The sequence below is a fragment of the Electrophorus electricus genome, chromosome 2 (assembly GCF_041902795.1).
Source record: "Electrophorus electricus isolate QZ-2024a chromosome 2, ASM4190279v1, whole genome shotgun sequence".
In the NCBI taxonomy this organism is placed as follows: Eukaryota; Metazoa; Chordata; class Actinopteri; order Gymnotiformes; family Gymnotidae; genus Electrophorus; species Electrophorus electricus.
The window spans coordinates 8,802,193-8,816,686 of NC_137498.1; the positions used below are offsets into that span (position 1 = coordinate 8,802,193).

The 14,494-nt window shown below is 42.6% G+C and overlaps 1 protein-coding gene across 1 annotated transcript; it reads right to left on the reverse strand.

The window, feature by feature from the left end:
* Positions 1–8,172: 8,172 nt before the first annotated feature.
* Positions 8,173–14,282, reverse strand: LOC145647588 (uncharacterized). Its single transcript, XM_081695471.1, has 2 exons — positions 11,606–14,282; positions 8,173–10,449 (listed from the first exon to the last, which is right to left on the reverse strand). The coding sequence occupies exon 1, from the start codon at positions 12,897–12,899 to the stop codon at positions 12,123–12,125; it is 777 nt and encodes a 258-aa protein (XP_081551597.1). The 5' UTR covers positions 12,900–14,282; the 3' UTR covers positions 8,173–10,449; positions 11,606–12,122.
* Between the last annotated feature and the right edge of the window lie 212 nt (positions 14,283–14,494).

The following is a 14,494-nucleotide window of genomic DNA, read 5'->3' on the forward strand; positions in this document are numbered from 1 at the left end:
CTCGATTATGTCATAATGTGTGTCATTCTATTTCTGACCCCAGATCAGTTTACTGAGTGGATTTGCCGATGACGATCATTTTAGACAAAACATCAACAGAGACTACAAACAATTCTTCACGCATAAGAGGTACGGAGAAACGAAAACAGAACGTAAGTAGAATTTAATTTTATCTACAAAGGCAGATACTAAATATTTGATAACGGAATCGTATTATAAACAAGTAGCCAATATGCGAATTTAAAAAGAGAACACACATTTTAATGATGGAGAACTTTTGACTGAACGGAGAACTAATTAGTGGGCTGATAGTGAGCTCCCCGCCCCACTAGTCACGTGGTACGGCCCGCCGCCTGCAGTGGGAGTTCATGGTCTTGTGTGAAACCACGACTATGTAGTCACACACACCTGCAGCGGGTTATTCTCCTAATGTCTGTGTGTGTTTAAACCCCGGTTGGTGTGTGTATCCCTGTCGGTCTGTGTTCGCTAATGTTCACGTACGTGGTGCACTTTATGTTTGTAAGCTGTGTTCAATGCTGCACATGTTCATCTTGCCTTTTTGGTGTGAGCGCCACTGTGTTCGTTATTCGTGTTCTTCTAATAAACGTCTGTCTACGTCAAGCGAGTTTGTTTAATTTAACGGACCGCACAAATATTTTATAAATGCGGAATAAGTGAATAGAGAATGAACTAAATAAATGGGACGTAGCTGAAAATATTCTGGTAACCGAACTCCATTAGATGAAATACGTTGACTGAGACAAGGGAAAGTGACTTATGGGCTTGTTTTAGAAAAACCTCTGCAAGACCACGAGTGTGGCCATTATGCACTGTCGCACAACAGACAACCTTTGTTTCACATTTATTAACATTTGTAGAAGAAATTGAGCTACGGGTGGCCATTTGTTCTGTTACATAATAACTGTATATACATATTTAAAGTATACAGGCTCTGATTTTTCATTTCCATATAGAGATATGAAACTGGGGTACAAAGGTGATCCTGTGCACAAATGCATGTAAAATAAGCCTTGTTTTATAGAAAATGGTGTTGTAATCAAAGCCTAATTTTCATTTCAAATTCAATTACTTCTTAGGAATAAATCTTTAATTCTTAAAAATTAAAGTTTTTTTTTTAATGTCCAAAAACATGCAAACTTTTTAAAAGAAAGTAAACAGCTTTATTATCGTTCAGTGACAATAGAGCTTTCTTCTGCCCTTTCTAGATGCCAAGAGACAACTTAATTACTAATATTATCACCAGAAGCAAGAAGAGTCATAGATACCCTGCTCCCATTGCTTGGTTTAAGCAACATTACTGTGCCAATCTGGGAGAAAGTGTCTACATCTTTTTAATGCATCCACAGTTTTATTTATTTTGCCTTCACATTTCCCTGACTTGTACAGATGGCAATCCAAAATATGCTGTCCATTAGTGGAGTTTCCACTGCCTAGGTGGGGTCAATGGATGATTCCTTTCCGTTACAATTAATCAGTGATTATTTCTCATTTCTCACCCAAGAAACAGCAGGACTGTAAGGAGGTTCGTACCATCCGGAGCAGAACTGCTGAACACTTTATGATCATAGAGTCAACGGAAGAGATTTGCTCTTTGGACCACAGCGCCCATGTAGAAGGTGCAGATGTACTTTCTTGCATAAATCTAGCTTTCCATTAAGAACACACAGTAGGATATGATCTTTGTTCACATTAAATATGTGCCTGTACTTTATTATGTAATTGCATTTGTATTGATTTTTGGGAAAAATAAACATCTGTAGATGTAAGAGAGGATCTGGGTGGAGTAGGGGAATCTATTACAGAGGCAGTCAAAGTGGAGAACACCCCAGCTGGTGAGTAGCATCAAAGCACCACATCAATAATCAGAGTTTACATACATCCACTCCATGGACACAAGCTTAAAAATTCTACTTTTATTTCAAATATAAAGGCTCAGAATTCAAGAGGTTGAAGAGAGTACGCATCTTCTTCAGACGAGCATGGCAGGCTATAAAAAGCACCTTGTCCTGTGCCAAGCGCTCCAACAAAATTAGCCCTACTCTTTAACTTTTCCCAGCTCTTTTTACCAATTTATTTTGTATTTCTTTTTTCCCTTCATTTTCCCCAACCTGTCTTTTTATTTTCTGAAATAACATCTTTTGACTTTTTGATTTATTTTTGATTAATAAACTTTAATTCATGCAAAGATATAGTCTGTTTGCATTCTGGACCATTTAATCATATTTTTTCATTCTAAGACCAGCCAGGTTATGATTCTAATTCAGCCAAATAAATCTTGAATGATTCAACTCACTTTAATAACATTTTTAGATTAGCACATATATGTACAGTTTCATGTCACTCACCTTTAGTGAGAGGAAGTACAGTAAAGGGAAAACACAAACTGAGCATCCTTGTCTCTATGGAAACACCACTGACCTCCCAGCACACACTGACAACTCTACACCCAGATCTCCACTACCACTGTGGACACACACTGACTCCAGAACTCTCACAGCATTACTTCAGTACTCGAGACCCTAATGTCCACCCAGCAGAGAGGAACTGGGAACAAATGAACTTGGCCAGAGCTCTTATGTTTCTTTTCAATTTCACATCACCAGCTTTACAGAGACATACAAAACCACACACAGTGCCATCATGTCCTTTGACCTGTGAGGACTCTGGTTGTTTCTTCTTTTGTAATGTATCCCACAACCCCACACTGACCATGATGCTGCATCTGTGAAACCATATAGGAGACACACATGCTCATTATAAAGCAAAGGGGGTGGAGTCTGATGTAGAGGAGAGAAACAAACAGACATACTATCCCCTCACTCTTATTCTCAAACTCCTCTTTCTAAGTTTATAGTTTTAAAATGCAGTTTATAGAGTTAATCACCACAAAGCTTGCGCACATACAAATTTTTGCATTACTTTTTCATAGCTTGATATATTTTATGTTTGCACTGTCTTATGATGTCCTGTGTACTTAATGTTTTATTCATTGTATCAAATTTGTTTTATTGGTAAATATACTTTGAACTATTATGCACTGTCACTACAGAATGCTGTGTGCTTTGTCTTCAGAGTCTATAAGCATGCAAACACACACACACACACACACACACACACACACGCACACACACACACACACACACACACACACACACATTTAAGAATTTATAGATAGTGAGAGGACCTGCTTTTTGTTTGGTTTTTCAGTTTCCACATCACAATAATTTCTTGTGGACCATTGCTTATGTAGAAAAGTTCTTTAAGATTTTTTGTGAGTAATATGAAGTTCTGAATTTACTGAATGAGTCAAAAACAAACAACAAAAACCTGCATTACTCACAATAAGAACCTATTTGAACTTTGATAAACTCTGTAAATCAGCCTTTGAACATAGACATGGTTTGGGTAGTACATGAGCAGTCCCTTTTCTCAGTGAAGTACTGACATCTCTTCTCACAGTACACAATATTCCCCAAATTATCAGTAACCATACCAGTCCTACACATACTAAACCTGTTTTGTACTAAATTAAATTCAAACTGGACCTGCCATTGAGAACACACTGGAGCCTAGTCCTAGTTTTAGTCTTTGTTTAAAGCATCATCCTTTATCCCAATTTCACGTTAGAATAGACCCAGCAGTCAGAGTTGTGCTGTTTTGATTATTAAACTACACTTTACCGAATAAAAGTAGTATTTTGTACTATTTCTAGCTAGAAACCACTGATAAGCCTGTCATGGCATAAGGCAAGAAATAGACTAGAAGGAAACTGAGCTTGCGAGTGTGTGACCACAGTTCAGCTGCAGAGGGACAGAAGCAACACGGTTGTCACTTCTGGTCTAAAATGGGCTTTAGACTCTGATCTGGTACCCACTGCCCACTGGTTGGAACTGTGAGAAATGAAACCGCAGCAGACGTCAGACATCCTGAGCTCTCAGACCACATTAAAATGCATACACATATCTAATACTTTTCTACCACAATTTAATCCACAAACCATATTTTTCTCACACCACTAATAGATTAAGAACACTGCTGTAAAAGTGGAGCCTGGATGTTATATTTGATGTATTCACTGAGCTGAGTTATTTCATGACACAAGTATTTACATGAAAGTAGGGTCATACACTACCATGACTGCAGACATTAGCATTAGTGTATTTATACAGCAGGAGACAAACAGGGAATATCTGGGAACAATTACTGGGAGGGGTAAGAGACAAAACTCACATGAGACACATGTCAAGGGGCAGAGCAGGGGAGGAGCTACGAACTAAAACATACAAAAGCACATGGAGACAAAGACGTACTAAAGCAATAACATGTAATTGTCTTCTACTCTTTACTACAGTGTAGCCTATAGAAACGTATACCAGGAAATATAGGACAATTATATTTTAACTATATTAAAAAGTACACAGACTTCATAAGATGGAATCATAAGATATGCAGAAATATTTAATAATTATTTTTTAAGCAAAATATTTTTCCAGTTCTACCTGAGAAAGTCAGCTTGCTTAAATAACATTTTATATTAACAAATAAATGTACAATTTAATGGAATTCAGCATTAAAAGAGAATTTCACACTCACCTTTAGTGAAGAGAAGACACAAACTCAGCAGCATTGTCACTATGGAAACACCACTGACCTCCCAGCACACACTGACAACTCTACACCCAGAACTCCACTACCACTGTGGACACACACTGACTCCAGCAGTCTCTCAGCAGTACTTCAGTCCACCTGACCCTAATGTCCACCCAGCAGAGAGGAACTGGGAACAAATGAACTTGGCCAGAGCTCTTATTTCTTCTTTTCATTTTATCATTAGCGGTTCTTTTTAGACTTCCCCGAACAGACATGGTGCTACATCATCCTCTGACTGCTGAGAAATCTTGCTGTCATTTCCTGTTCTGTGACACGATGCTTCATGATACAAACACCCACACTGCCCAAACGACTGCTTCTGTGAAACCATATTCAAGATACGCAAGTTACTCTGGATTGTCCAGGTGTTAATGACTGCATGCTCAGTGGTGGATGGTGCTTTGTCTTGGGTGTTATCTTCTCTCTTCCCTTCCTGCACACGATGCAGTCCCCCAGGGGGCTGTTGTTTCCAGTTGAGAGTATGCTGTACACAATTGACTGCTGATTGTGTTGACAGGATATAAAAACATGGTGCAGTGTGTTGATTGTAAAGCATTCCTGGGTACTGAGAAAGGCACTATATAAGGGTAAAATCATAATTTCTAGCAATAAATAGACTCGAAACAAAACAAAAAAACTGTGTGTGATCACTGCTTCACCCCAACAGTGCAGAAACAGTTGCTGCTTATGGTCTAAAAAGGGCTCTGGCTTTAATCTGGTAAAATCTACGCTTCAGTGTCAGTGCTAGCTCATTAGACAAATGTAGTCTAAACGTCATTTGTTATATATAAAATGCAAAATGGTATGTTTAATTTTTGTGGTTTGGACGCCCATGTTTAACGATGATCTCAAAGCATCTTGTGAATGCCCCAGAATAAAGTGTATCTGTTCTGGTCTGAGAGATCAAGGTGTCTGACGTCTGTTGTGGTTTCATTTCTCAAGGTTTCACGCAGTGGGCGTCCACCAGATCAGAGTCTAAAGCCCATTTTAGACCAGAAACAGCAACTGTTTCTGCACTGCTGTGGTGGAGCAGTGGTCACACACAAGTTTTTTTGTTTCAAGTCTATTTATTGCTAGAGTTTTCTATGATATGACTTTACCCTTATATAGCGCCTTTCTCAGTACACAAGAGCAATCGGCAGTCAATTGTGCCCAATCTTCAGTCAACTGGAAACCACAGCCACCCGGAGGACTGCATCATGTACAGGAAGGGGAGCGAGAGGACAACACCCAGGACAGAGCACCATCCACCACTGAGTTCGCAGTCATTAACACCAGGACATTCTAGAGTAACCAATCAACCTAACCTCCATGTTTTTGGCGTGTGGGAGAAAGCACCCAGGAAACAAAGAGGAAACCTACGCAGACATGCAGAAACTCCTGAGACACCAATTCTGAAACGCAGACATGCTAACCACCAAGCCACTGTGCACAGTACTACATAGTGCAGTGTAGGCCCAGACTCAAAACAGCACAACTGGCTACATTTGAACTTGTAGTCCTACTGCAGTGGTAGCACCACCAGATGGCCATAACATTGTTAGAAAGTCAAGGGTCGGTACACAGAAAAACAATCCAAAGAACGTTCGGTATGCATAGGACTCTAGAGGCAATACTTCACAGTGTCCTAATGTTGGAGACAGGCTTAAATAATCAAGTACACAGGGGAGTTCAATATTCCGGTGATGACGATCTGACGTGAAGTTCATGATTGGTGGAGTCCTGGGTTGGGTGACAAACAGTCTGCTGGGTGCTGTACTGTGAGGAGGAATCGGGCGAAATGACACATATGGGCTGAATGCTGGAATATAAATAATGACCAAAGCAGATATTAACACACAAAGATGATTTTTCTAATGCAAAGATGGTACAGATAAGTGTGAAAAAGTAATGGAGGGCTAAGACTGGAGAGACAACATTTCACTGAGACATAAGACAATAAGAAATGGCGTCCTTGGAGGGTGACACTCTACTTTGGTCGGGGGGGATCAAGAAGGGTAAAATAAGATCCCAAATGTAAGGTCTGCAGTTGTTCTCGAGGCAACTCCTTTGTTGTAAACCATACTGGTGTCAATAAATACATCTTCTGTTTTTCTCTACCATCCTGAATGTTGGCTGTTTGAATGCTTTGATGTTTTGCATGACTCATCATCTCTGTAAATATCTGAGCATCAAAGTTTCACATTCGCTATTACCCTCGGTCGTCAGGCATAGTGGAATGAACACACTACATGATCAAAAAACTGCTAGCTGCAGTTCTATGTGAAATGCATATGACTCCTAGTGCAACCACAAAAGTGGCCCCTTTCGAAGTTTTGATGGGAAGACCATTTGAGCCAACCAGGCCTCCTGCTAGCTGTTTGGCACACTCTGATTAGGTTGTACCCTCATTAAGAGCCACCAACTCTGCCCCATAAACCAACTGCCAACCGACACTGACGAAAACATGGAGGAGCAATGCAATGCACCATGTGCCTCGGTGTGGTTTTGTCTGCATGCACAACTCCCACAACCCACCAATCACAATTTCAATATGTAACCTGTGACGGTCAGGTTGATCAGGGGTGAGGCACCCTGACAGATGTAACATACGTGTGTCACAACAAGACTTTTCTAAGAGGGGCCTTTGTGAAGCTGTTATGTAGGGTGATACCACCCGAAGGAGATCCGGCTAACAAACCCTGATTAGCTCCCGGCTTGTGGCCTCCCTCTGGTAGCTGTGAACTGGCAAGCCACCTGTTACTTAACCAACATCACATCAATTAACAACACTGGAGGACGCCACAACTGTTCAATGAACAGGTTGGTATTTCCATGACTTTTCAATGCTAGGCTGCACACCGTTGTCAGGATCTTCAAATATCCTCTGACAAATGGTTCCATTTAAAAACAGTATAATAGCTATTTTTAAATCATTTATCTTTGCTCTGTTGCCAAGCAGAGATTCTATAGACATTTTAGTTACTTTATAATGTTGCCAAGCAGGTTTTCTATGTTTGTTGTCTGCCAAAACTACATTCTTCCTCTTTTTTGTCACTCATGCTGTCTATATATTCTAAGCCCTGTGTGACAATAAGCTGGAGCACTTCGGAGTGTTTGCTGACTCAGTGTCTTGTGTGCAACTCAGGACTTCTCACCAGGCACCTGAGGTTCACAAAGATGAAACCGGACTCCTCACTGAGGGTTGACCATCCAAATGCTTAACACACTGCATTGTGGGTAATAAGAATGCTCTGAAATTAAAATGCTCCTTAACATCTGTTCAACACTTTTTAAAAGTCTCAGGAAGCCAATTCTTTAGCTGTTCTAATTTCATGTGCTATTTTCATTAATAAGAAGAAAAGATGCCTTTGAACCGATAGTGAAATGAAATGACAAAACAGGGTGGTAAAAATATTTGGTGTGCGTGTTGGGGTTAGAAGTTTGTCAAAATTTCATTTGAATACACTTCCTTTTGTTATGGAATTTTGAACAAACAGCAAGTCAGACGTGATTAAGAGAGTAATTTAATAAGAAAAAGAATAAAATAAATGTTTGGCTCTCCTCAGGTAGGGAGCCCCGAGTATACAAAACCGTGGCTAGTTATACTACTCCTGTGCTGTCTTTAACCAATCATCTTTTCTTAAGCAGCTCTTCTTTCCTTTGTTGCTGTGGCTATAAGCCAATCAGCTCTCGGCTTGGTTTTTTCCACAAACCAACCCAAACTGACTCCAAACAGTGTGGGTTGTGTGTCAAGTTGACCTTGATGTTAACAGTTCCTGATACATGTTCAACTTAATCAGCAACAGGCGGATACAAATGTGCAAACAGCATTATTAATTTACGAGCAAAAGGATCAGTGTGATTTTATATGAATCACATAATACATAGTTTCGTATCATTTTCCATCACATTTCCCCCCTTTGATTCTTATACAATCATTTGTTAATTATCAGAGAATACAGTGTGCAGGTACAGGGTGTTATCCTCATCCAGGTCCTCTTTAGTGACCTGAATAAGTTGGTATCTGGTATCCATATTCATGCGAATAGTACTAAGCATACATTGACATAACAAGGGTCCACAACATATAATCAAGGCAAGTAGTAAAATGGATGGGAGAATCATAATTACAATACTTTTCCACATTGAGAATAGAGATCCCCGTTTCCAGTCCCAAGGTCTCACTCCGGCTTCTTCAGCACGAAGTTGGTCAGCAATCTTACTCATGTGGTCCAAGGCCATGGAGATATTACCTCCAGGTGCATCACTGGGCGGTATGTACGTGCAACAATGGTCGCCTATCATCGAGCACACTCCCCCTTCCTTAGCGAGGAGCATGTCCAAGGCCATGCGGTTTTGTGTCGTCAGTAGTACTTGGAATGGTCCTCTCCACCTGGGTTGGCTCCACCGCTTCCTCCTGAAGTCCTTAATCAGCACCCAATCGCCTGGCTGATGTGTATGGAGGGGATTGTCCGTCACCTCAGGAAGGACTGCCTTCAGCTGCTTAGACACATGGAAAAGAGATTTGTGCAGAGACACACAATACTGCAAAAGCGATTCATTGATCAGTTTAGTATCCCAGTCGGGCGGACCTATCCCCGTGTTGGGAGGCCGTCCAAACACTCTCAAAAGCTGATAAGCCTGTTCGTGCCTGCGACCTGGTTTGACATTGCCACAGGACGAGGGGAAGGCATTTTACCCAATTCATGCCTGTTTCCTGCATTAATTTAGCTAGACCCCCTTTAATGGTACCATTTGCCCGTTCTACTGCCCCTGCACTAGCAGGGTGATAACTGCAGTGTTTTCTCATATCCACCCCTAGGTATTTAGTCAGAGCCTTTAGCCCTTCATGTACGAAGGGTGTCCCATTGTCACTGGACACTCGTTGTGGCAACCCCCATCTGGGAATTATTTCTCTCAGTAGCGCTTTTGCTACTGCATCACTATCTTGTTTCCCTGTTGGGAAGGCCTCCACCCACTTACTAAACACACATATACACACATGTATGTACCTCTTCCCTTTGGCTGGTGTTAGTTCTACAAAATCTATTTGCCAATGTTGAAATGGCTCACTGGGCGGCGGGTGTCCGGCGGGTGCGTGTTTGGTATGATTGTCTCCGTGTGGTGTGTTTTGTGCACATACCAAGCATCGGGAACAAAATTTTTTGGGTATGTGTGTTTATTCCCGGTGCATACCAATGTCTCGTTATACTCTCCACTATCCCCCCCCTTTGCTCATGTGACTTCTTCCATGAGCAATCTCAATTGGTCCTTTCATATAAGAAGTGGGGAGACATGGTTTGTTCAAATGATTTATTGGGATCTGGAATGCCTAAAGCAGGCATGACCTGTAATAACTGCTTCAGTGCTGTAAAGGCCGCTTCAGCTTCTGGCGCCCATTCTAACTGAGAGGAATTCGATCCCTTGGTCCGTATTATATTTCTGAGTGGCCCCTCATGCTCTGCATAAGATGGTATGAATGTTCTACAATAGGAACACATGCCTAAGAAGGACAGCAGTTGTTTTTTCGTCGTGGGTCTTGGTATAGTCAAGATGGCATTCACTCGGTCTTTAGTCAGCATGCGCGTTTGTTCAGTGATGTCATGTCCTAAAAAATGCACTTGCTGCTTACAAAACTGTAATTTGGATTTGGATGCCTTATGGCCTTTCCCTGCTAAATGATGTAGCAGTGCCACCGTGGCTTGTTTACACGCTTCTCGTGTTTTCCCACAAATCAAAAGATCATCAACGTATTGCAGCAAGGCTGTTCCTTCGAGGAGCTCTAAAGCTTCTAGGCTTCAGTGTAAGGCGGCATTGTAAATGGTTGGTGATTCACAATACCCCTGACACAGTCTTGTAAATATGTATGGCTTTCCTTCAAAAGTGAAAGCAAACCAAAATTGACTATCCTTGTGCACAGGTACACTAAAGAAAGCATTGGCCAAGTCAACTACACTGAACCACTTGCTATCTGGTGGGATCTGAGAGAGAATGGTGTGCGGGTTTGGAACTTCTGGGGCTCTAGGGTGTACTGCCGCGTTGACAGCCTGCAAATCCTGCACAAATCTCCATTCATCTCTCCCTGGCTTCTTAACTGGGAAAATTGGAGTACGTACTGGTGAATCTGGGCATGGTATGATAACTCCTGCTTGTTTTAATGATTGGAACACAGGCCTGATGCCCTCCACTGCCTCTGGTTTTAGAGGGTATTGGTGCTGGCGTGGTCTGTAATCAGATTTTGGGGTGATGTGGACAGGCTCACATCCTTTTATTAAGCCCACATCATTTTTTCCCTGTGCCCATAATCCTGCAGGAACTGTTTTCAATTCCTCCTCCTCTTCCTCTGAGAGGGTAACAGAGGCTGCCATAATTACTATATTAGGACTTACAAGCTCAACCCCCCTTTTACAATTTAGCCTATACGGGGTTGGCATTGTCCACACATCTATGCTTGGGCTGTACATGACTTTACACTGGGGTTCTTTTATCCAATCAGTTGTGCTCAACACGCGTTTTGTCCACAACCCTACTCTCTGCCAGTCTGGGTCAACATGTGCGCTAGCCAGCGACACATGAGGTGCTGCATGTGAGATTGAATATAAAGATTTCTGTTTATCTGAGAGCTGCACCACTCCCGCAGCCCACTCGCAGTCCCACGCTATGGCTGTGATAATCAGACCGTCACTGCCCCCTAAGTCAAATTTTTGTTCAAAATCAACGTCACATCCCTCATGGACCTTCATTGTACAGTGAATAGAATCACTTTGTTTAACTGTCAGCTCACCAGGTAGCGTGTTAGTAACTTCAGTCATAAAATGTGTTAGTACTTCCCCAGCAGTGCACTGCAATTCATACACGTACAAAGGGGCTCCTGCCTCTAGCTGGACTCCCTGTGTAGGTGTTTCCCACATAACAAATAACCCCTCTGGGTTGCTGCTAATTGTGCACCCACGTTTACACATTAAATCTCTAGCTAACAAATTAATTGGACAGGTTTCTGACACCAAAAAGCTGTGTTTGAATTGGCTGTTTCCTAAACTACATTGGAGAGGCTCGGACATCCTTTCATCAATGGGATGACCTCCCACTCCAATTGCTGTTATCCCATATCCTGGTCTCATTCTATATTCTATTAATCCTTCTTTTAACACTGAGTGGGTGGCACCACTGTCAACCAAAAACCTAACATTTTTTCCCTCTACTTTCACAGTTACCTCGGGGAGGCCTCTTGGCCCTTTACTAATCTGCTGTAATAGTTGGTAATTTAAATTTGTCACTTCCCTTTTGCCGTCTTCTCTCAGTGGTCCGTCGCCGTCCTGCCTCTCCACCGCCCGTCAGTCTAGCTTGACTTCCTTAATTGTAGGATCAAAATTACCGAAATCTTCTTCGTTCTCCCCCTCAGGACATTCTTTTGCAAAGTGTCCAAACTTCCCACAATTGTAGCACTCTTTCCCTTCAAGTCCCTTTCCTCAGCCTCTTCCTCTCCCTCGTCCGCGTCCACGACCTCTTCCTCTGTCCCCTACTGTCTGGAGCATGGTCAGCATCGCCTGATGAGTGGTGTCGGCGCGCTGGCGCTCCCGTTTAGCGTCCTTCTTACCCAGGATGGTTTCATGATGCTTGGCGTGTTCTTCAATAGTCGACAAAGGGGCTCTACTGTAGCCGATGCAGTTTTTTCTGATAAGGTCGCTAATGTCCTTTCTCATGTTCATAAGGAAGCTGTTTCTCAGATGAGCTTCCCATGCCCCCACTTCTCCGGGGCCCACTGCACGTTGTGCTGGCGCGTCAATTCCACAATGGTCAGTGTGGACGCGTGTCAAGCGGACGAGGAAATCTGCGACGGGCTCATCGTCTCTTTGCTTGCATGCTGCTATCACATCAGTGTTAACAGTTGTTGGGTATGCTGCTTCCACTCTTTCGATGAGTCCTCTTATCTCTCTGTATGCGCTGTTTATGTCAGGTTGGCCTTGGGGCGGTGCATTCCACTCAGGCAGATGGAGACAGATATCTCCATTCACCCAGTTTCTGTCAATGCGGTTATACTGCAGTCCGAGTCGAATCATCAGCAACCGTCTCAATTCAGCCTGAGTTGGTCTGCAGGACTGCACGAATGCCATCAGTTCTTGTCTGAAGCGTCGTCCGCCGGTGTCACCTGGCTTGCTCTGTCCGTCGGCCGCTTTCATGATGTCGTCTGCAGTCCAGTGACGGTGGACCATAATCACTCCCTCAGGTCCAGATACCTCCACCATCGGGAACTGCGGGGCATAGCCTCTGTCAGGCCCTGCGGATGGCTTTATAGTGGCGTGACTTCGAGTGTGATGAGCCACTGGTGAGGTTATTGCCTCCAGTTGCCGTCTTGGTTCATCATATGGAGACGGCTTTGATGTTAGCGATGAAGTCCCTGGTTCGGGATAAGGAGGTGGGTTTCCTGATGCTTGTGGTTGTTGAATCAGCTGGGGGCTCTCGGCGGGGCGGCATCGAGGTCAGGATCAGCTAAGGAAACACACTGAGACACTTCATTATTACCTTTTCTATGCCCTACCTGCTGCTTCCCTCCACCCTTTTTTTTTTTTTTTTTTTGTGGGTAAGGGCGATAAACAAATAAAATAAACAAACAAATAAACCCAAATATGATAGAAACAAACAAATAAACTCTTTTCTCTTTCTCCCTTTTTTTTATGAGGGTAAAGGGGGTACTAATATTTTTATTTAAAATTTCCCCCCCCCCTTTTTTTTTTTTTTTTTTTCCTTCTGTTAATCACGTCTCCGACGTTGCTTTAATTTAGTTCTGCTCCAGCAATCCGTGCTGGTTCATTGAGTCCACTCCGTTCCCTGCGGGGTGTTCTGTCGGCCCGGGCCTATTTCTTACACTAGTACGTCTACTCAGTGTGCCTATTCTCTTAGGCTGGCGGAGTCCCAGACTCCGGAGTCCTCTTGACCCTATTTTTAAGCCCTAGTATCTCATATACTATGCTACATTACAGACCCACCCCAGGGTAGACTCAGGCGGATCACTACGTCACTTTCTTCTAGGATTGAATTACTGAACTTCACCACTTACTTTCTGTTAGTTGGATCAGGCGGAGTACACCACCGGAGTCTAGCAGGACGTCACTCCCTGGTTAGGTACTTTCCCGTATTCTTGTGGGTTTCCCTCTTTCTCCAGCTCAGTTTTCTCTCTGAGGAGCGTCCTCGAAGTTCAGTCACCGCTGCTCCGCGTGGTGCCTCTCGCTGATCCTGCCGACTACGCCAATTTCTGTTGTGGAATTTTGAACAAACAGCAAGTCAGACGTGATTAAGAGAGTAATTTAATAAGAAAAAGAATAAAATAAATGTTTGGCTCTCCTCAGGTAGGGAGCCCCGAGTATACAAAACCGTGGCTAGTTATACTACTCCTGTGCTGTCTTTAACCAATCATCTTTTCTTAAGCAGCTCTTCTTTCCTTTGTTGCTGTGGCTATAAGCCAATCAGCTCTCGGCTTGGTTTTTTCCACAAACCAACCCAAACTGACTCCAAACAGTGTGGGTTGTGTGTCAAGTTGACCTTGATGTTAACAGTTCCTGATACATGTTCAACTTAATCAGCAACAGGCGGATACAAATGTGCAAACAGCATTATTAATTTACGAGCAAAAGGATCAGCGTGATTTTATATGAATCACATAATACATAGTTTCGTATCATTTTCCATCACACTTTCCACTGTAAGTGTAGAACATTCAGTAGACTATGTTTCTAAAGAGTGTGTATGTTACTGTAGGTTACTATGGAGGTCAAGGCCTGTTTGATACTCAAAAAGGATGGCAGAGGTCCTCATCCTGGGAAATTTGAACTGTTTCCATCAG

What these genes read in the sequence shown, in the direction of transcription:
- LOC145647588 (XM_081695471.1), bottom strand. Translation starts at nt 12,899, where the DNA reads ATGGTGGAGGTATCTGGACCTGAGGGAGTGATTATGGTCCACCGTCAC.